The sequence below is a fragment of the Oncorhynchus gorbuscha genome, linkage group LG08, assembly GCF_021184085.1.
Source record: "Oncorhynchus gorbuscha isolate QuinsamMale2020 ecotype Even-year linkage group LG08, OgorEven_v1.0, whole genome shotgun sequence".
Classification (NCBI taxonomy): domain Eukaryota; kingdom Metazoa; phylum Chordata; class Actinopteri; order Salmoniformes; family Salmonidae; genus Oncorhynchus; species Oncorhynchus gorbuscha.
The window spans coordinates 21111580-21134998 of record NC_060180.1 but is presented as its reverse complement, the minus strand read 5'-3'; the positions used below and the strand labels follow the sequence as shown (position 1 = coordinate 21134998).

The following is a 23419-nucleotide window of genomic DNA, read 5'->3' as shown; positions in this document are numbered from 1 at the left end:
CAAGTATCCCTGAGTTGATTTCTTTCATTCTCATGTGTACTTTCCTTATTTATCGTGTGTAGTATTTACTGCACTGTTGAGGAACAGCTTGCAAGAAAGCATTTCACTGTACTGTTTACACCTGCACGTGACAAATAAACGTTGATTTTATGTTGTTTACCTTGCTAACGGTAACTATAGCCATCATGTGCACCCTAAGCCTTGAGAAGCAACACTCTTCTTCGAGTTAATACACGCACCTGTAAAAGCAGATTCCACGAATAACCCTTGGGTCACAAGACGTTTCGATGCAGAAGCGCAGACGCTTAGTAGAGACATGTTGATTGCCGTTAGATACACTCACTCGTTCAGAAAGATGGTTAAACAGTAATTTACCAAATGTTCTGGTGTTTTGGCAAGCTTTAATGACGTATTAAAAGTCATCATCTTGCGACAAAATCTAACTTGTAGTAACTACGTATGGTCACCAGGGCGAGCTAAAGTACCGGGTGTGTGTCAATCAGATTGCAGCCGAGTAGCCATCACAACACAAACTACCACCACCGGTAAGTCCCTGTGTAAGTGCTTTCATCATCATTTCTTCTAGATGCAGAATGTGAGATAATATCATCATGGAGGGATAGTTATCAATGTATGTGGGAAAGTTCACGGGTTTATCATTCTCCTCAAAAAGTGTATACATTTGTACATGTGTGATAAAGTGTATTTTGGTTGACATGACCATTTGTCACATGCACAGGTTGAAAGAACCGAACAATTTGTAAAAAATAATAATAATAAATACAAAAACAGATTTTTCATGGGTTAATCTCAGTCTCTCCCTTTCCTTGGATCATTCAGCACACAAAAAAATGTTGTGTGAAAGAAGTATGGTATAACCTAATCAATCCACCGATCAGTGTTCCTATAGGATCGGGCGGCAGGTAACCTTGTGGTTAGTGCATTGGACTAGTAACCGAAAGGTTGCTAGCTCGAATCCGCCGAGCTGACAAGATACGAATCTGTTGTTCTACCCCTGATCAAGGAAGTTAACCCACTGTTCCTAAACCGTCATTGTAAATAAGAAGGGTTTCTTAACTTACTTGATTTGCTTAGTTAACTAAATAGGTTGAGATGAGAAAATACCTTGTTAAAAATTGGGATACAGCTGCTATGATTTTCTTTTGTGGACATGGTTTTGTCTCATCTAATATGTTAAACAAGGCAACTAATGGATTAGAAGAGCCAAATATTTATCAAATACAAAAGCATGAATCATTTAATTAAAAAATGTAACATACAAATTGCCATATTCTGTTCAAGAATATGATTAAACAATGATTGCAGAATAAAGTCTGCAATAGACAATTGATTTTGCATGCAGTTCAAAATGAGAGAAAAAACTCGCTCCATTCATACATTTCAAATTCAGAGACATAGACTACACAATGGCTTTGAATGGTACAGTGGTTCGTATGTGTGTAAAGCCAATAATAGATTATACTGTAGCTAATTTGAGTCATACAATCATTTTTATATAGCAATAGGATTCATTGCAAATTAATTGTGGCAATGAAGGACATGACAGAGATCGGTTTATTGATAATTATGTTTCAGCTAAATGACTTAAATGTAAATGTAAATGTAAATGTAAACTTCTTATTGATGATGTTAAGAATATACTGCTTTATTTCCCTGGTGGTGAATGAAAAATGCATGGGCTTCTGTGACTTACTGTGGCAGAATCATACATAACTGTGCTATAAACAGGATACTAAGCTGTAAGTCCTGGTTAATGCTAATTTGGAGATTGTGTAGTGATGAATGCATTGCAGCATTACAGATCATAAGGAGGCAAAGCGCAGTGAGATCAAACGTAGAACATGTTTGTGGAAATGAACACATTTCATACCGTACAAAAGAGGGTGCAGAATAATAGCAGTAGCACAAGAACTGAACATTATTTGTGGCTGTGTCAAGATATACGAATGTTGTTAGATTGTGGATTTGCAACTGAATTGTGGCAGACAAAACAAACAGTAAACGCTCACTTGGTAGAAATACAATAACATATTACTTCAGTAATGAAATGCATGCAGGAACTGTATTTGATGACATAAAACAAGCCTAAATAATTGTAATTTAACGAAACCATGAATAAAGAATACGGATCAAACTAAAATTGAAAAGGCTGAGGACAACGAACAAAATGGAAGGTGTTACGCTTGCTTATATATTAAGCTCTCAATCTGCCGCTCACTGCACTTGTCCACTTCTTTTACATTTTCAGCCATTTTTACCACATTTTTCCATTGAGGGCTTTGAAAAAAACTGAAAGCCATCATGCCTGCTCGGTTTTAGAATTTCAGGAGTTTTGGGAAAGCCACTTAAGTGACGCTGCAGTGCTGATATTTCCGAGTAGATGAGGCAATTGTACCCTACATTCCTTTTTGACCATGGGGAGAGGCCCTGGACTAACTCACAAACACACTGTCCTACAGCTGGATACGATCAACACACACATACACACACTTTACAGTTGCAATGAATGTTAACTAACACACAAAATACACAGCTGCATATTCCAAAATGTAGACATTCATCATGATCATGCAACCAGTATCAATCACTTGCTGGAAACACCCATTATAAAGGTCTGGTATTGACTAATAGAGGGCAGGTATATCAGGGATGGATCCTATAGTCAAAGCGGGAATTTTGCCCATCAGTTGTCCCATACACAGCAATGTAGTTCACTCCATGTACTCCAAGATGCATGATCGCTGGTTTAAAACAAAATATGACAAATACACAAAGTACAACACTGCTGTATTAATTCTTTAAAAATATATCTCATATGGCCTTATAATTCTAGCCTACGTATAAATGGATCAACATAACTGAAATGATTATAGAGTACAAGAAAGTTGAACAAATAACACCTTATTTTACAGTCATAATTCAGCTGTTTACCTGGTATTTATTAAGAAATTACATTATGCAGTAACAATGGATAGGCTACTTAACGCAAAAAACAATACATTTACACTTCAACCAATTCAAAGCCATGTTCATATTGCTAACATTGTGCTTGTCTGAAAGACAAAGACAACAAATACTATTGTACAATGATCAGGCAACTGTATAACCCAATTTCTGCAAATACCAGGTAACTCTACTAGAGTGCAATAAAGTATGATCCAAATTAGTAAGTGCTTGTGTAATGTGGTAAGTGGTCAAAGATAATGAATCATTTATAACAGAAACTTGATGAGGTGGTACATTTGAACCTTTTGTCACTGATTATTCCCTTGCAAAGAGATAAAGGGGTTGCATAACTGCTAAAAGCGATTCATAACCATCGCTATCAATATAAACGGTTGATATAAACATCCCTGTTATGAGACACAGGCAGGCTAGTGAATCTATACCAGCAAATTCATATTTTTGAAACCAATACATTTTTCTTGAATTAGGCCTATTCCTCAAATGATCAGGTATGAATGAATATGTCAAAGTTTTCCTCTAGGAGAAAAGTGCTAAAAGAAGTGCTCACTTATTTGAATCTAGCTATCGTCTTAGTTCATAGTTAGAACTGGACTATATTTGATTGAAAATGACAATTAATACAACTGCTAAAAATGTTATCACCTAAAAGCAGGAAGATAAGGTGAACTATTGCACAGTCCTCTAAAAGCATGTTGCTAATGGACTCGTGCATGGCTGCAGGAAGATTTTTCCGGGTGGGGGTGCTGAGATAGAAAAAATATCCCCGCATTAACGACTATTTTCTACACTCATACAGAGTCATTAAGGTCCAGTGCACTAATTTGGTGATTTTATATATATTGTTGATTTTATATTTATATATATAAATACATATGTATGTATGTGTATGTATGTATGTATATGTGTATTTAATTATGATTTTTCAGGGGGTGCTGCAGCACCCTCAACACCCCTACTTCCGGTGGCTATGAGCTCCTTGTTCACTCCATGCTCTTTACCTAAACCTTTTTTGAGGCAGTCAGATAAATCCAGGTCCTCTTGAGTCATATTTTTCAAGTTGATGATCTTAAAAAGTTGTTCGCTATGACTCCACTCACTTTTAAAAAGAAGAGAAAAGAAATGCGGTCAGAGTTTGTTATTCGCAGGCGGACACGCTGCTGATTTTGGCGGTGTTCTCAGTCCATGGCTGGAGGTTCTGAAGCGCGAAAAGGGAGCTGTTATGCAGGCACAGCGGGTCCGGGTTTGCCGGTTGGTTTATCGTTTTCTGAAAAGCCTCCTGTTGGAGTTGCATGAGGATCCGGTTGGCCTGCTGTCGCTCTGCTTCTCTCTCCTCAGCTGTCTGCCGCCTGGAACACCGGAGACACAAGAGAGACACTGAGGAATCCGTGGGAAATTCTATCCAAAATAGGCTGCGTCATTATAGAAGCCTATGCACATTACATTTTGATACAAAGTGAATGTCTTCTGGATTCATTTAAACACGTTTATCAAGTATGATTATAGACTATAACAAATTGCGAGACAACATTTGCCTAATGTAGGCTAAATTCCTTGGCTAAGCATTATTAACCGACAGGCTAAAAGCTGATATCCAAATGCAAATTTCCCACAAATAGTATAACATTTTCACAGCCAACAATAGCTTATGTGAAAATAAATAACGTTTTGTCAATTCATTTAGTCTTCATCTGATGTGGCATAAATGTTTCTCCAAAATGTTCTGTTATGTTCTCTCATTGACTTCATACTTACTCTTAGGCCTATATACATAATATTTGTATTCCTTGATGGTATATATATATATTGTTTTCTAAAATCCAATCTTCAGAGATGTATTTAACTTCTTCAGTAGATAGGCCAAGGAAAATATCCTCTATCTCAATGCGTAAAATTTGTGGCCAAACAGGCCTTATACATTTATGCACAATATGTTTAATCTGAAAATAGCTTTAAAGACCATTTTTTTTAATGACTGAAATGACATTATTTCGTAAGATTAAAGAAGCGTTTCACTTTAAAAGAGTAGACGTGTGAGGGAAATCATTATCCTGTAGGTTAGGATAGGATATAGGATATAGTTAAGTTGCCACTGAATTTTACTTTAATTTTAAACACTCATTATATGAATCACCATAGTTTCCTTGACTGTTGCAAGACAATATTAATTAAATGAATTGCAAAGGTTTGCAATCGAAAACTTAAATAAAAAATATAATTGACCATCTGGAGTAGACTGTAAAATGTTCATTTGAAGCGGGGAGATTGGATTTTTGTATATAGTTTTAACAAATGCACACAATTATTTATCCCATATTCAAGACCGAGTACGTTCAATCTATCCGTCTCCCAATCTCTTTTTGGTGGGTTTATATAGCCTTCTTGGAGTGTAAATAAATAGCTCATGTTATACATAAAAGCATCAACTTAGCTAAAACACACACACAAACAAATCACGGAGAGGACACTTTATACCTTAAATGTAATCTACAAATGATCATCAGTAATCTCACCTCCATTTTGTTCGTCTGTTCTGGAACCATGTTTTGACTTGTGCGTCAGTCATCTTGAGGGCCTTGGCCAAAGCCGCTCGCTCTGCGGAAGCCAGGTACTTCTGTCGGTGAAAGCGTTTCTCCAGCTCGCAGATCTGCAGGCGAGTAAAAGACGTCCGGGGCTTTTTCTTCTTGGGGGGCGTCCGGTTCTGGTACGGGTGACCTACACGACGTGTTACAGTGAGGGGTGAGAGCGCCACTGGATTGGGAAACGAATAGATAAGGGCGAAAGTATGCAGCAAAATCAGCAAAATAGCAACAACAGAGCAGCGAAGCAAGTTCATGCAACGTCAGACAGAGAGAGGGAGATTGCAGGTTTAAAATAAAGAACTGCAATGCAAATGCTAGGCTAAACCAAACATCCCATTTTTAATAATGCACTCTGATACAGCCCTGGATGAAATAGCATATTGATTAGGCACCCACTGTCCTGTCCTAAAACAAGATGATGCAGGTGGGAGGAAAACACTTGATGTTACGTTTATACCACACAGATTCTGGCAGATGCATTATCCAGCTATTAGGCTGCAGAAACATTTAGTGTATAAAACGACAACATTACAATTAAAAAGCCCCAAATACTATAGCCTAGTTATCGTTAAGTGAACTTTTTAAAATGTGAGATTGAAGGATAAATGTTCCTTTGAAATCACCGAGGGATGAGAAACAAGGATGCATACGGTGTTATATTTGTTGTAGCCATTTTTGTAATAATGGGGGAGGAGGGGGGGGGGCTACATTTCGACTATTTCGATTACATGCAGATGTGTTGGGCTATATTTGGATTATCTTTAAATCAACGTTGATTGTAGGTGCTTCTTGTGAGATATATATATATATATATATAGACTAGTAAAATAAGTCAAATGCATAGGTGTTTATCGACTAAAATGGTATAATGAAATTACGCAGCGTGTTAAGAAGAAGCCGTGGTAGACAGCGGGAGACTGATTTATTATCGATTCTTTTCTAAACTGAGTGCGTCAGAAGACAATAACTAAGTCTAAGTGCATTCAATGACCCTTTCCATCAGAAACAAATTGCACGATGGTGATTTTCTCATGACAGTGCATGGCACCACACACACCAACACACACGCACGCACACACACAACATTGTATGTGCATTATAGAGATGGTCTACCGGTGAACCTGTCTTTGGTGTATCTTCTGTTACTCTCCATCCAGGGGAATGTAAATCCCGTCAGGTTGTTCATCGAGCCTGGCATCGTGGACATGCCGTAGGAGATGGACGAGTGTCCACTGTTCAGAGGCCGGTGCGCGGGCACACGGATGACTCCAGCTGTGTTAACGTTATTCCCACTGGCGTTCATCCCCATGTTCATGTTATAGGTGCCGCTCAGATTGGCGACCCCACATGCGTTGCTGTTATATCCAGAGTTGTCGCCGGTGAAGTTACTAGTCATGGTGTTGTAGGCAGTGCTGACGACGCAGCCGAGGCCATAGTCCGGCTCCGGCATCCGATCGCCGAGCATGCAGCTTTGGTCCACATTGTTAAGGATTTGGTCGATCCCGAAGCTGATGGGCTCCGCGTGAATGTGCTGGAGATGCGCTCCAATATGATCCATGGCCCCCGCGAGCCCCCCGCGAGGTACAGAGGTGCTCCACGCAGCGCGCCTTATCTTGGTCCTTTAAAACGTCTTCAGCTCTCGCTCCAGTCGTTATCTAATACGTGTGTGTGTGGGTGTGTGTGCGTGTGTGCGCGTGCGTGTTTGTGAGAGTGTAAGTGTGTGAGAGTGAAGCTATACTAAAAGCGATTGTCTGTTTTTTTTCCTTCCCTTTTGGCTCGGGCAGCCTTGCCGACTGGAGTGCAGCATCAATCAAAGTGCCAAATAGGCAGCACGAGATTAAGCCTCATTTTTAGGCCTCGAGACTCAATTGGCTGAAGACACCACCGCGAGGCCACAAGCTCATTCAGTGAAAACTGAGCGGAGGGTCGCATGATCCTCTGGACTTGTGGCAAACATCATAAACACCAGGCGGAGACTTGTGAAAGTAGGCAATGTTTATATTCTGTATTTTATTAATTTCACGTCATGGCACATATTTAGAACATCAATTACAAAAACTGTTTTACGTAACACACACTAACCTAATGTCAATAGGTGCGTGGTCAGATCCGAGCAAGCAGTGAAAGTGTTTCAAATGGCCTAATAAATGCGGAGGAAAGTGTCTTCTTCCATCCCTCGTAGGCCTCTGTGTTCAATTTATTTCAGGTAGGCCGAATCAAATGTCTCCATTTGACAGTGTTTCTTGGAAACACAATTGAACTCGAGCAAACGTGCTCGAGCAAATGATCTTAATCAAAGTGGATTCACAATGCCTTCAGTATGTCAAAGTGGATTCACAATGCCTTCAGAAAGTCAAAGTGGATTCACAATGCCTTCAGAAAGTCAAAGTGGATTCACAATGCCTTCAGAAAGTCAAAGTGGATTCACAATGCCTTCAGAAAGTCAAAGTGGATTCACAATGCCTTCAGAAAGTCAAAGTGGATTCACAATGCCTTCAGAAAGTCAAAGTGGAAGAAACATTTGTAAAACAATGTATGTATCTTGTTTAGATAGCCTAAGTATTCAACCATCTGAGTCAATGCATGTTAAAATCCCCTTTAGCAGGGATTAAACTGTGAGTCTTTCTGGATAAGTCTCTAAGAGCTTTGCACACCTGGCTTGTACAATATTTGCACATGATTGTTTTTTAAATTCTTCAAGCTCTGTCAAGTTGGTTGTTAATCATTGCTAGGCAGCCATTTTCAAGTCGTGCCATAGATTTTCCAGACGATTTAAGTCAAAACTGTAACTAGGCCACTCAGGAACATTCAATGTTGTCTTCGTAAGCAACTCCAGTGTATATTTGGCCTTGTGTTTTGCGTTATTGTCCTGCTGAAAGGTGAATTTGTCTCCCAGTGTCTGTTGGAAAGCAGACTGAACCAGGTTTTCCTCTGCCTGTGTTTTTTTATCCTAAAAAACTCCCCAGTCCTTGCCAATGTAACAGTATAGTTTCCGTCCCTCTCCTCGCCCCTACCTGGGCTCGAACCAGCTACCCTCGAAGTTACCCATCACAAAAACCACAGCCCTTGCAGAGCAAGGGGAACAACTACTTCAAGATCTCAGAGCGAGTGATGTCACTGATTGAAACGCTATTAGCGCCACCACCACTAACTAGCTAGCCATTTCACATCGGTTACACCAATGACAAGTATACCCATGACGTGATGCTGCCACCACCATGCTTCAAAATATGATGAGTGGTACTCAGTGGTGAGTTGCCCTAAACATAAGGTTTTGTATTCAGGACATAAAGTAAATTTCTTTGGCACATTTTTTGCAGTTTTACTTTAGTGCCTTATTGCAAACAGGGTGCATGTTTTGGAATATTCTTTATTCTGTACAGGTTTCCTTCATTTCACTCTGTCATTTAGGTTAGTATTGCGCAGTAACTACAATGTTTTTGATCCATCCTTAGTTTTCCTTTATCACAGCCATTAAATGCTGTAACTGTTTTAAAGTCACAATTGGCCTCATGGTGAAATCCCTGAGCCGTTTCCTTCCCCTCTAGAAACTGAGTTAGGAAGGAGGCCTGTGTCTTTCTAGTGACTGGGTGTATTGATACACCATCCAAAGTGTAATGAATAACTTCACCATCCTCAAAGAGATATTCAATGTCTGTTTTTTTTACCCGTCTATAGGTGCCCTTCTTTGCGAGGCATTGGAAAACCTCCCTGGTCTTTGTGGTTGAATCTGTGTTTGAAATGTACTGCTCGACTGAGGGACCTTACAGATAATTGTATTGGGTACAGAGATGATGTGGTCATTCAAAAATGCAACGTATTATTAGATTTGTTAAGCAAATGTGTACTCTTGAGCTTATTTATGCTTGCCATAACAAAGGGGTTGAATAGTTATTGACTCAAGACATTTCAGTTTTTCATTTTAAATTAATTTGAACTTACAACCTTTCGGTTACTAGTCCAACGCTCTAACCACTAGGCTACCCTGTCGCCCCAAATGAGGGGGTAATGTGTGTAGGCCAGTGACACAAAATCTCAATTGAATATATTTGAAATTCAGGCTTTTAACACAACAACATGTGGAAACAGTCAAAGGGTGTGAATACTTCCTGAAGACACTGTAAACAAAACACCCCAAACTTCGATTTTATGCCCAATAAAACTCCATTGGTTATAGTTGATTTACAACATCAACAAAATGTTAACTTTGTCGACACGAATAAAGTAAATCGATTAATACTAAGCCTTTGGATAACTGCATATCATAATGAATGATTAATCGACCTGCAATGTGCTCATCTTTTAATATATAAAGCATATTACTGATAGGCCTATATGTCCATGCGTAATTCCAATTGAATTATGGACTCATCTCTCGATTGTACATGTCTTAGTAGCCTAGCCTATTATTTAATTAAAATCAAATAGTTCCAAGCAGATCCATGCCCTATACAGCCGGTCCTGTGAGGGGGAGTTTATTAGGCTTTCAAAAAGTGAGCTCAAATAGACCAATTAATGATAAGCATATCAGCTGCACAACTCCTATAATGAGCTCCTTCATCGAAATAGACTTGATATTTAATGTCCCACGACATAATTTATTTAGGCCTATGTTCGTATAGTGGCATCACTACAAAACGTTTTTTTTTTTTTTTTTAAATTAGCCATTGACTGGCTGTGCATGTGTCAATACTTTATTTTCAGAAATATTCATGTTATGGACACACGCCTGGCATGTAGGCATATGCCTCTCAAATATTTCGTGAAATTAAGTTAAACGAAAGAGTATAAACCATTGGACTACAAACTCGTTATTTTTAATGCAACCTATTTATCCATTGTCTTATTCAGTCCAGCCTAATGGACGTCATTAATGATCAATGGCTTGGTATTATGTAGGCTATACTATAATATTCAAGTTCAAATGAATAAATATTGGCTACCTGTATCATATCTAAATAAAGCTAAATAAATGATCAAAGCCCGTTTTTTTATGAGTTTTTAATTTATATACCCAATTCAGTTAATAATTTCAACAGACAAAAATGCTAACTTCAAAACAATTACATGACAATGAAATCATATGGGTCATTGTTTTTCTCTCCTCTCGAAATCTTCAGGGATGTGATTATTTAACAGAGTGCATTAAAGTATTAATATTTGATATGGGTTTCCAGATTCTCACTGGCCAATTGACCGAAATTAAAGTTTAATAGCTCGCGGGGCTCCCACTTGTGTGGTATAGGCTACTAACCAACTCGTTAAAATCTGGATTAATAACGACCTTTGCAGACTACTAATGCAGTCACGGAGGACTGCAAGCTTTTTTGTTATATTTATAAATATATATATATTTAATTTCCGGTAACACAGACAAGAGAGAACATGGACAAAATACACACTAAAACCCCCAGCCATCCCCATCCTCCACCCACACACGATATATGTTTTTTCACGAACAGTAAGGTCATTAAGAAATGTAGTTGGTCAAAAGGATTCTATGTCGACAAAGACATAGAATCCAGATTCCAGAATGAGGACACCTCTGGGCATTCCCAAACCATATGCAAAAAAAGGGCCTTGGGCACCATGGAAGCAGAGCAAACAATTTGGACTGGGAATTAAAACCATATCATTAAAGAGATGAGGATAGAGGTTAGTTTGCAGCTGTCAACATATCATTTGGAGGCCTGCAATCCTTTATTTTCTTCTTCTGAGAAACGGAGATGGAGCACGAGCCTATCTATAGTCTACATGCACGCAAGTTTCTCTTTGGAAAAGGTATCTGTGATTAGACTTATTTCAATTCATCTAAATGGTGGAGTAAGTGATTGGCTGTTCTCGTGCAGTGTGGGTCATGGGTCGTATGTGTGTGTGCCTGTGTGTGTGTGTCCATCCTAGATACTCAAATCCAACCCGCCGTGGTAACACGGAGGAAAACTGTCAGCAGCCTCTTATCAAACTCGGATTATTGAGCCACCACCTCCAATAGCAGCTAGGGTTTTGGTGTGGTTTGGAAAAAGTTATTTTCAGAGAGATTTAGCCTATTGATTTCATACCCTTTTAAGTCTGCCTGTAGATCTATGTATAGGCATAGCTCATCCCTGTGTTGCATGCTACATTAACCCATTGTAATAAATTAGGCCATATGGGATATTGAGGCCTATTTTCTATATTTTGTCGTTCTAAATGGTGCTGCTTTATTGTGAGGACAGTCTCATGGTGGTATGTGGTCCGTTTGTTGTGTTTCTTTTCCCCTGTGGTTGTATCAGAGTGTATCATCTTTCTGGGTCTACCTGCTCAGTCCTTGACCCCTGACCCCGACCTATCTGGCGCCAATTCCATCATCTCGTCTCCTCAGCGCACGCACTTAACAAGAAGGACCGCCCGAGCCAAGCGCGCGTGGCCATGAACGCTGACAGTTTGGATAGGTCCTCTCTTCCTGCGTTCCATTAAAATGAAACCATCACTCTCTCCCCAATCTCTTCTGTCCAGCACCGCCAACTGTGGAGTAAATGAGGACATACATTGATTGTATCAATATGAATAACAGAGCACAGCAGCCCCATTCTCAAAGGAGCCAGATAAAACTTTGGGCATGTTATATTGACACACAGAACAGCCGTCAAATAGAACCATCTCCTCGAGCCAAACTTATGTCAGCGCCGACATGCTTGTGCACCCGGATATCCACTGGAGCCCAAATAGGACTTCTCTATTGAACTCCAAACAGAAGGACAATTATTTTATACACAGATCACGTAACCAAGCTCAGAAAATACCATACATATTTATCATACTCTCACTGCATTTAATTGGTTTGTAGAGTAAAACATTATGTGTCTGCCTAATGGGATTCATAATTGATTTACCGCCTTCACTTGGGTGAATTAGACCTAACAGATTCCTTGGTCTAGGTCTACATTTGTAAACTGATGTGAGTTGAGTGTCCATGTGATCGAAGCAGGTCAAATGAGCACTAATTTCAGACAGTGAATGACTTAGGCTGACGTAGGCTCCTCTGCTCCACCCATGAGGGAGCTGAAGCCATCTCTGGTCTGAAATAACAGTTATCACTGAGACGTGAGCGATCATCCTGTTTGTTTAGTTACACAGGGAAATGGCTGCCACCACAGGGATCTAATGCGGCACAAACACCGCTAGCCCCACAACCCCTCAACTTCCTACCCTAGTACACACACACACGCACACAGTCTCTGAACAAAAACATACGAAACAGATGGGATTCACACACAGGAAAAATGTGAGGGAAAACATGTTTGAGTTCACTCCGCCGCGGGCAGACTGATCCATCAGAACTAGATGCACTTTAGTGACACATGAGGCAGTAAACACAGAACATGTTGCCTTGAATACTGTCTAATGGTCTAGTTGACAAGGAACTCTTTCAGGGTGTAATCATTCTCATAGCGCACATAATGAAATGCAGCTGAACTTTGAGTTTATAAACACAAGGAGAAAAGTGCCCGAGCCAAGAGCACATAGCCCGTGGCTACAAGATGTGTTGTTATGTATGTAGAGTTGCCACAGTCCAGGCCATAGGTGTAGCCACGTGAAAGTGTTGACAGACACAATGACCTCATACAGTCTGTCAACACACACACACACGCACGCACGCACGCACGCACGCACGCACGCACGCATGCACACACACACACACACACACACACACACACACACACACACACACACACACACACACACACACACACACATACATACACACAGACCATAATCTCATAGCGATGGAACAAACAGATTCCGGACCAGAGTTTGTGTGCTGGACAACAGAGTTATGTGTTCCGTGTCTTGCAGGACACAAGGTTGACTGTTTCCTCAGCCTTGTGTGAGTGAGAGGTCCCTATCAGCATGCTTATCCTCTGAACATCAGCGACTTCCAGAAAATACCATTTCAATTGATGGATGGGACCCAGTCAGAGAGAGAGAGAGAGAGAGGGCGAGAGAGAGAGAGAGAAAGAGAGAAATAAAGAGGGAGAGCAAGACAAACAGCCAGACGGATGGAAAGTAACCATGGACACAGGAGTGAGTTGCCTTCATCTAGTTGCACCTTATTTTAATGACAGCTATTCATGCTAACTTAAGGTTGGATCCACGGACCCCCTGCCTTTCCCATGTAAGGCCTCCTGTCACAGGTTCAGTGTGTTTAACCCCTTGGAGGGGATTGATGGTCAGGGTGAGAGGAGTAACTCAGGAATAGAAGGCAACGATTGGGGAAAAGGACACAGAATGTTTGGCCTGAATGCTTGGAACGGAAGCAGGGACTTCACGATTTGATGGGGACACTATCAAATATGAAAAAGGGCTTATTCTGAACCTCGACGTTGTATGGCGGATGTTAGCTTTCCACTGCACCGTGTGAATTTATACTGAGGGGAAGACAAAGGCATGGATCCATCAATCAATCCCATGACCCATCTGTCAAATAATCTGCAGTCAAGAGGAGTCATTCAAACATTCAAAAATTAAACCTGAACTTTATCGATACATGTTTTGAATTCATATTCTCCTCGTTCAAAGTGTATGGCTGCCCCAATGCCTCAGTTTGTTGACACATGGTACAGGCAACACAAAGGCTGTGGGCCTCAGTTGAACCCTATTTCATTTTGTATCAAATGTGTATAACCTCTGCCTTTGATTTCTAAAGCATTGTGCAGGAGCTACTTGAGGCACCCATGGTTCTAAACAGGCCATCCGGTGATAGTGGGCTTCACCGGTGGGTAGTGACTTAGAGAGCAGGGAACTATGGGACCATGCTACATGGTGCTGTGTCTTCCTGGCTAATTGCTCGATTCAACTCCTATGAAGGATCTGTCCAAATTGAACAAAAAGATGTATGGTCATAATTTCCTTATTCTGTTGACACTCCAGAGAGCATTTCAGACACCAGTGGCACCGATGAGACATAGCACTGATGATATTACACTGTTCTAAGTGGTAACGAATGAGGGCAACATGTGCCGTGAGTGCGTTCAGAGATAGACACAACAGCAGAGCCACATCATATAATCTGGGACACAATCTGTCACTACACCCCGTGTGAATACTACCATTTAACACCAAGCGCAATCATTGAGCTCAGTGTGGATACCATCGTTAATGTACTGCACAACCTATTAGCAGGCTGTGTGAATGCTATCAGCTGCCCAAGTGTAATGCTGAGGTGTGGTTTGGCAGAGCATACTTTTGAGGACGTACACAGCCCCTGTGCTTGTTAATGAAGCATGGGGCTTGGAGGTAGTTTGGAGGTGTCTGGATGCCTGTAGTAGCTGCTGTGATCACTTAAGGGGTTTAGGCTGTAGATTTATAGCCCGCCTCCCCCATCCAGAATGCACTTCATGCACTGAACACACGCACACACGTCATGTTCCAGGCCAGCAGGTGGTCTCTGTCCGGCCAAACGGTAGCCTCTGTCAGCCCCATTGCATCGTGGGTGCCTCTCCTCTCGTCCCATTGCACGGTGGTTTGAGTGTGAGCTTCCTGTCGTCTGTGTTTGAATTGGGAAGTGGGACGAGTGGGGCATTCCCGCTTCCCTTTCCCATCCCACATGGCCAGCTGGTAGACGTTGACTCCTCACAGACAGATGGGATCGTCTCACTGTCTACTGAGCCCTATACTATGAATCTGGTTTGAGGGGTTAGCGAGGTAACTTTGGTCAACTCAGTTCAACTCAGAATAACCAGTGACACGAGCGAGGTAACTTTGGTCAACTCAGTTCAACTCAGAATAACCAGTGACACGAGCGAGGTAACTTTGGTCAACTCAGTTCAACTCGGAATAACAAGTGACACAAAAGTGGCTCACCTTTTAGACAGGTGAATTTGGCAAATAATATTTCACAACTAACCTGCTCTGGGGCAGGTTAACTTAGGACCAGTGACAATCCGTCATTCAGGACAGGCGGGGCAGAGTCCCACCTGTTTTGAGCCCCACATTTTTAACAATAAAATAAAAAATAACAAAAAAATCAACCAGATTATTTTGGGGGCTTGCCTGTTTTGAATGTTATTTTGGCAATAATACGTGCAACATATCAGTTTGCAAACAAAGTTTAAAAAACAACAACAAATCATTGAGTTAATAAAACCGCATACACACATTGTCTCTTTTTTTGCTTTCTTGAATAAGGCCGCTCCAAAATGCAGGTGTTTCAGCCTAGCTCAGTGCTTTCTGTGGTGGTGGGGCTGCCAGTGGAAAATACGGAGCGTAGGGGTTGGTAATGTCCTCTAGTTGCACCATGACTGGCTCAGTGTTCTGTCACTCATGGGGACACTACATCACTGCCAAGTCTAAGGTTAGAACAAAAAAATTAAAGCCCGCTGGGTGCTGCCATAAAGTTACATTAGAAGTGCTCATCCAAGAAGGCTCAAGTTCATTGGCCAAAGATAAAATGACGTCAAATCACGTTATATCTACAGTAGCCTTGATTGGACTGATCATGTCAACATCATACTTTCAACATCTTAGCTAGCAGTTATCATCGTGTATCAAGTCGACAATCTACTGGCAAATTCTTTTGAATCCTTGTCATATGAAGATAAATAATGAAGAGAAATGATTGATAAAACGTATCGGTGCTCATCGGCCATTGGACATAAACATTACACAATAAGTTGGAAATCGCAAATTCAAAAATGAGTGGTTTGGAAGGAATCAGTGGGATTAAGGGTCTTTTTTCCAAGCTTAAAATGATAAATATTCAACATTGGCTATGTTGTCAATGAAGATGATTTGTGCCGTGCTCAAAACAACTGTTAACTCTGAACTGTTAACATCTGACTTCAGTGTGTTCAAGACAACTGGGAACTCGGGAGAAAACAAGCTCCCGACTGGGAAAATACATTTTGAATGGTCATCCAAATCGGAATTGTAAATCAAGAACTCTTTCTAGGGCTACGACCTGAAGATCACTAACGTCGTCATTATTCAACCTTGTTTTTTTTTCAGAGTTCCCAGTTGCCTTGAAAGCACCATAAATCCAGAGAATGCCAGATGACAAAATTGACCCACTAAGGACGACCGCCGCACCTTCCTGTCGAAGTGAGCCCAGCACAACCAGGTGAGTCTAAAAATGTCTTGTATGCTGCTGCATTATGTAATATGCCAGGGAGACATGTTTACTGTAGCTAAGAAAGTAATACAAAGTGTATGTTGTGTAGTACGCTGTTAGTAGCCCAGTATTGTCTCAGCAAAGAGTTCGAATTTCAACCAGCCATGTGCAACTTGAACAAACTTCCTGTTTGGCCCTGTCCGGGGGTGTCCTCGGATGGGGCCACAGTGTCTCCTGACCCCTCCTGTCTCAGCCTCCAGTATTTATGCTGCAGTAGTTTATGTGTCGGGGGGCTAGGGTCAGTTTGTTTATCTGGAGTACTTCTCCTGTCCTATTCGGTGTCCTGTGTAAATCTAAGTGTGCGTTCTCTAATTCTCTCCTTCTCTCTTTCTTTCTCTCTCTCGGAGGACCTGAGCCCTAGAACCATGCCCCAGGACTACCTGACATGATGACTCCTTGCTGTCCCCAGTCCACCTGGCCATGCTGCTGCTCCAGTTTCAACTGGCCTGGGCCCTAGGACCATGTCCCAGGACTACCTGACATGAGGACTCCTTGCTGTCCCCAGTCCACCTGGCCATGCTCCTGCTCCAGTTTCAACTGTTCTGCCTTACTATTATTCAACCATGCTGGTCATTTATGAACATTTGAACATCTTGGCCACGTTCTGTTATAATCTCCACCCGGCACAGCCAGAAGAGGACTGGCCACCCCACATATGCTCTCTCTAATTCTCTCTTTCTTTCTCTCTCTCGGAGGACCTGAGCCCTAGGACCGTGCCCCAGGACTACCTGACATGATGGCTCCTTGCTGTCCCCAGTCCACCTGACTGTGCTGCTGCTCCAGTTTCAACTGTTCTGCCTTATTATTATTTGACCATGCTGGTCATTTATGAACATTTGAACATCTTGGTCATGTTCTGTTATAATCTCTACCCGGCACAGCCAGAAGAGGACTGGCCACCCCACATAGCCCGGTTCCTCTCTAGGTTTCTTCCTAGGTTTTGGCCTTTCTAGGGAGTTTTTCCTAGCCACCGTGCTTTTACACCTGCATTGTTTGCTGTTTGGGGTTTTAGGCTGGGTTTCTGTACAGCACTTTGAGATATCAGCTGATGTACGAAGGGCTATATAAATAAATTTGATTTGATTTGATTTGAGTTAAAAGCCCAGCGCGATCAGGTTAGAGTAAGATCAATATCCACCTTCGTAACATGGATGAAACCATGTTCAAGGACCTGATTCTTCTTGTTAATGCACTGCATTGTAACCCTGCGCAGGATGTTTCAGCAGAGTTTCAGCCATACTGTGTATTTATGAACCCTAGTGTTGTAAGAGGCAATAACCCTTCATTAAGCCCTGACTAGTGGGCCCGGTCTATAGCGCAGCAGAGAGCAGAGAGGGACATATAACAAACTAGACAGGCCCTTTAATGGAAACCTAGGACTATTCCATCAAAACTGTAGAGCAATTCAGATTCAGGTTTTCTTTTTGTTTCTCACTGTAAACATTGTTTTGTGGCGTACATGAATCTTTACTGCAGATGCTTTGAGAGAGCACACAAATAACCAGACTGCAGATCTTTCAGCCAGCCATCACACACATAAACAGGGAGGCACACAAAAAGACTGACCTGTCATCACAGTGATTTGGACAGGTAGGATGTCGAACTGTTCACTGGTTTGTCATCGTTGCCCGGCCATCCTAGTTACGCAGCAACTTACCCCAAAACAAACAGGCCTCCAGCCACAACACACACACACACAGACTGCCTGGTGCCTATGCTGCCCCAGGGGCCCATGGCTAGCATAATGACCTACACTGATAGGGCTGTTGTGTCTCTCTAGTCACACTTAGTGGGAGGAGGAGCTGCAACAATTGATCCATACCTCAGCCCTCAGCCTCCCTTATCCTAAACACTACAACAGACATTTCTGAGTCCAGTCCCTCACTTCATTAAACCACTGCTGTCTGTCTGTCTGTCTGTCTGTCTGTCTGTCTGTCTGTCTGTCTGTCTGTCTGTCTGTCTGTCTGTCTGTCTGTCTGTCTGTCTGTCTGTCTGTCTGTCTGTCTGTCTGTCTGTCTGTCTGTCTGTCTGTCTGTCTGTCTGTCTGCATTCCTCTGTCTGTCTGTCTGTCTGTCTGTCTGTCTGTCTGTCTGTCTGTCTGTCTGTCTGTCTGTCTGTCTGTCTGTCTGTCTGTCTGTCTGTCTGTCTGTCTGTCTGTCTGTCTGTCTGTCTGTCTGTCTGTCTGTCTGTCTGTCTGTCTGTCTGTCTGTCTGTCTGTCTGTCTGTCTGTCTGTCTGTCTGTCTGTCTGTCTGTCTGTCTGTCTGTCTGTCTGCATGTGTTTGTAAGTGAGAGAGTGAAAGAGGAGCAGAATGACAAAGAGAAAGAGACAGTAGAAAGTGCGTGCAGACAGAGAGCTAGTCTGTGCTTTGCTGCGGTCCCTCTGGCTGTGCTGGAGCATGACATGACAGACAGCTCTCTCTGTGGGGTCAGAGGTCAGTTCTAATTGGGTTAATGGACCTGGGGAACCAAAACAAACAGATCTCAGGTCAGCCCAGATTAGAGTCCAAGCAGCTTCGCCCAGAATCAGAGAGGATCAACAAATGAGCAAACAGAAGCCCCTAGACACAACACCGGCACACAACAACAGGATAGGGTTACACGGCAACACTTAATGCAGTCTATGTAGTTGCTCTTATGACATGTATTTACTTTGATACTACTTTTGTCACTAAAATATTTATACTCCTCACTGGCAAGATAATAAAATTAGTCTAAAATTAGTTATTGCTATTTACACCAAGAAATAAAAATCCTCTCAAACAACACTGTCACGTTCTGACCTTAGTTCTTTTACTATGTCTTTGTTTTAGTTTGGTCAGGGCGTGAGTTGGGTGGGTTGTCTATGTTCCTTTTTCTATGTTTTGGGATCGTTGTGTTTGGCCTGGTATGGTTCTCAATCAGAGGCAGCTGTCAATCGTTGTCCCTGATTGAGAACCATACTTGGGTAGCCTGGTTTCACTTTTGAGTGGTGGGTGATTATTGTCCGTGTTAGTGTTTGTTACCACACGGGACCGTTTGGGTTGTTTCACTTTGTTATTTTGTATTTTTGTAGTGTTCAGTTTGTCTTATTAAAATGGACACTTACCACACTGCAAATGGGTCCGATCTCTCTTACTCCTCATCAGAGGAAGACGACGAACTTTACAAACACACTACAAGGGTAACATAAAGTCTGACTAGTTACATTGCAGCAGTACAATGAGCGTGAATCATTGCCATTTTACAGTTAGGCAATCACCCACACCAGATCATAACATCTAAGATTACGGAAATGTCAACCCAATCCTGGGATTCCCATCCCATTGGCTTAGTGTCGCATGTGAACTCTAACTTACTGTAAAAGACTCCTCATAATGTGAACTTGAGCCTGTAATACCAAAGCCCATGACTTGGCCAATAAATATCCCTGATAATTGTGTGAACCCTGGGCTAGCGAGGCCATAAATATCACTGATGGAGGGGGTGACAGACGCGGAGACAGCAGCTTCCGATCCACAACAGGAAGCAGGAGGAACACACTTACTAAGGAGTCATGAAGAGTTGTGAGCCCTAACCCTAACCCTAACCTTACATTAACACCCTAAACCTGAGAACAACAGTTATGATTAGCCTACCAAGGCCTGCAATGATGTGTACTGTATCTGATATAATATCTGATGGTATGTGATTGTAAGGGATATCCAAACGTTGCTGTCCTCACAGGACGTTTCTCAAGAACTCTAGAAAGTAATCACTCAGATCAAGCAACAGAACCAAAGATAATGGTCTCCGTAAATGTCTGTCCAGCTGTTAAGCACGTGCATCCATCTCTCTCATGCACATTCTGTTTACACGATTTGGCACTTAATATGTCCGAGTGTGTGTCTGTGTGAGCTAACGGAAGCCTGGAGTGTGTGTGTCTGTCGTACAACGGAAGGGCTGTGTGTGTGAGTGTGTTGTGAAAGAGTTACGATCTGTTTGGGTCAGTAATGAGGAGAGGCAGCGCGGCATCACTCAGCAAGATAAACAGTGTCAGAGTTTAAACAACCCAGTCCCCTTTGTCCACACACACACACACACACACACACACACACACACACACACACACACACACACACACACACACACACACACACACACACACACACACACACACACACACACACACACACACACTCCCTGTTGCTCAGACCACCTCTTCTCTATCTTTACACACACCTATCTTTCTCCCCAATTCATTCTCTCTTCTCTCTTTCCCCACCAAGTACAGGCAGGAAGAGCCACCAGCCAAGTGTTTGATGTTGTCATCCTGCCACCCAGTGACAACAAGACGATGTAAACACCTCAAACAGCCCCAGTGGGGGGGCCGCCAGGGGCCTCCTGGAGGATGCGATTGTAACTGCCTTTAATTGACCAAACTTTTAGTTTGACATCACTGGAAAACATCCCAGCATCAATTTAGAGCCAATTACAGCGAGCTCAAGCCAGGCAGGTGGAGTCAACGTCTATCGGGCCTCTGTCGTCGTGACACCCAGATGATTGATCACCACGCCGCAGCAACGGCTCTCTAACCTGATCAGCCAAATTACCGTGGCGACCGCGGGGGCCATCTGAGCCTCTGAGCCTTGCGCCACAAATTAAATCCACAACGCTCATCACATCACACGCATACACACACACACAAGCAAGGCAGACAACATCCTCTTGTCCTCTCACTCAGAGAATGGGAGAGATCCCCACCATTGTCCCAGGGGAGCACAGCACCAGGTGATGGGAACGGCAGGAGGACATGAAGACATATTAATGTACTAAAGACTTAATGAAGCTCAGTCCAGTACTCAGAGAGAAGAGAGGCTACAGGAGTGTGTGTGTGTGGGGGGGGGGGATGCTTTTTACTTTATTAGTTTACAGCAGATTAATGGGGCTAATCATTTAAGTGATGGAGATGGATTACCCTCTCAAAGATGGTCCTGGACCCAATACCATCCATCCCCCTTCCTCCTCCACCAACTCACCCCCCCCCCCCCCCACACACTCCACCACCACTACTCCTCACCCTCCTCTCCTCTCTGCATCCCCGGCCACTCTCTCTCCCAGCCCAGACAATCTTAAAGCAACATGACCCTGAAAGACCTGTCCAATCACACAGCATGCAGAAGGCGCTTCTTTTTAACCTAGGTGAGGAAAATCAGTGCAAATCTGTAGAAGCAGAGTTTGTGGCTTACAGTATATGGATGATTTAACAGGGATTCAGCAGTACTTTTCATACAAAAAAAGATAACTAACTGACTACATGTGTAAGAGGGGGAACATGAACATGTATAATTATTTGGATATATCAAAGGCGCAACTTAATTGTAGTCATATGAGATTAAATGGACTGGATGCAATAATGCATGAGCCTACCGTGAAACCTTCGTCGGATCCAAATCAAGATGAGGACATAATGTATGCTGACACAGGGTCTGTCCAATGTGTTCTCTGATTGTGCTTGTGACTGTGTTTGTGGTTGGGCTTCTCCTCAAGGTAAATTAGGTCACCATGGTTACTGTGGCCCAGCCCCTTAGACATGATATTGCATCGCTCTGCTGGTAATAAAAGGGTCACACACCCACTCTTCCTTACACATCCTTCCTCCATCCATCCCTTTCTCCTCCATCCATCCCTTCCTCCCATCTCCATCCCTTCCTCCTCCATCCATCCCTTTCTCCCATCTCCATCCCTTCCTCCCATCTCCATCCCTTCCTCCCATCTCCATCCCTTCCTCCATCCATCCCTTCCTCCTCCATCCATCCCTTTCTCCCATCTCCATCCCTTCCTCCCATCTCCATCCCTTCCTCCTCCATCCCTTCCTCCTCCATCCATCCCTTCCTCCCATCTCCATCCCTTCCTCCTCCATCCATCCCTTCCTCCTCCATCCATCCCTTCCTCCCATCTCCATCCCTTCCTCCTCCATCCATCCCTTCCTCCTCCATCCATCCCTTCCTCCCATCTCCATCCCTTTCTCCCATCTCCATCCCTTCCTTCCATCTCCATCCCTTCCTCCTCCATCCATCCCTTCCTCCCATCTCCATCCCTTCCTCCTCCATCCATCCCTTCCTCCCATCTCCATCTCTTCCTCCTCCATCCATCCATCCCTTCCTCCCATCTCCATCCCTTCCTCCCATCTCCATCCATTCCTCCTCCATCCATCCCTTCCTCCCATCTCCATCCCTTCCTCCCATCTCCATCCCTTCCTCCTCCATCCCTTCCTCCTCCATCCATCCCTTCCTCCCATCTCCATCCCTTCCTCCCATCTCCATCCCTTCCTCCCATCTCCATCCCTTCCTCCTCAATCCATCCCTTCCTCCCATCTCCATCCCTTCCTCCAATCTCCATCCCTTCCTCCTCCATCCATCCCTTCCTTCCATCTCCATCCCTTCTTCCCATCTCCATCCCTTCCTCCCATCTCCATCCCTTCCTCCTCCATCCATCCCTTCCTCCCATCTCCATCCCTTCCTCCTCCATCCATCCCTTCCTCCCATCTCCATCCCTTCTTCCCATCTCCATCCCTTCCTCCCATCTCCATCCCTTCCTCCCATCTCCATCCCTTCCTCCCATCTCCATCCCTTCCTCCCATCTCCATCCCTCCCACCCATCTCCATCCCTTCCTCCCATCTCCATCCCTTCCTCCCATCTCCATCCCTTCCCCCCATCTCCATCCCTTCCTCCCATCTCCATCCC

General features: G+C 42.9%; 1 protein-coding gene across 2 annotated transcripts; it reads right to left on the bottom strand.

The window, feature by feature from the left end:
- Positions 1–1624: 1624 nt before the first annotated feature.
- Positions 1625–7341, bottom strand: LOC124041323 (T-cell leukemia homeobox protein 1-like). 2 transcript variants are annotated; one of them, XM_046358789.1, is made up of 3 exons: positions 6681–7341; positions 5499–5736; positions 1625–4334 (listed from the first exon to the last, which is right to left on the bottom strand). In XM_046358789.1, the coding sequence occupies exons 1-3, from the start codon at positions 7123–7125 to the stop codon at positions 4124–4126; spliced, it is 894 nt and encodes a 297-aa protein (XP_046214745.1). In that variant the 5' UTR covers positions 7126–7341; the 3' UTR covers positions 1625–4123. The 2 variants fall into 2 exon arrangements, with proteins under 2 accessions (XP_046214745.1, XP_046214746.1); XM_046358790.1 differs by having other exon boundaries at positions 5499–5700; positions 6681–7334.
- Between the last annotated feature and the right edge of the window lie 16078 nt (positions 7342–23419).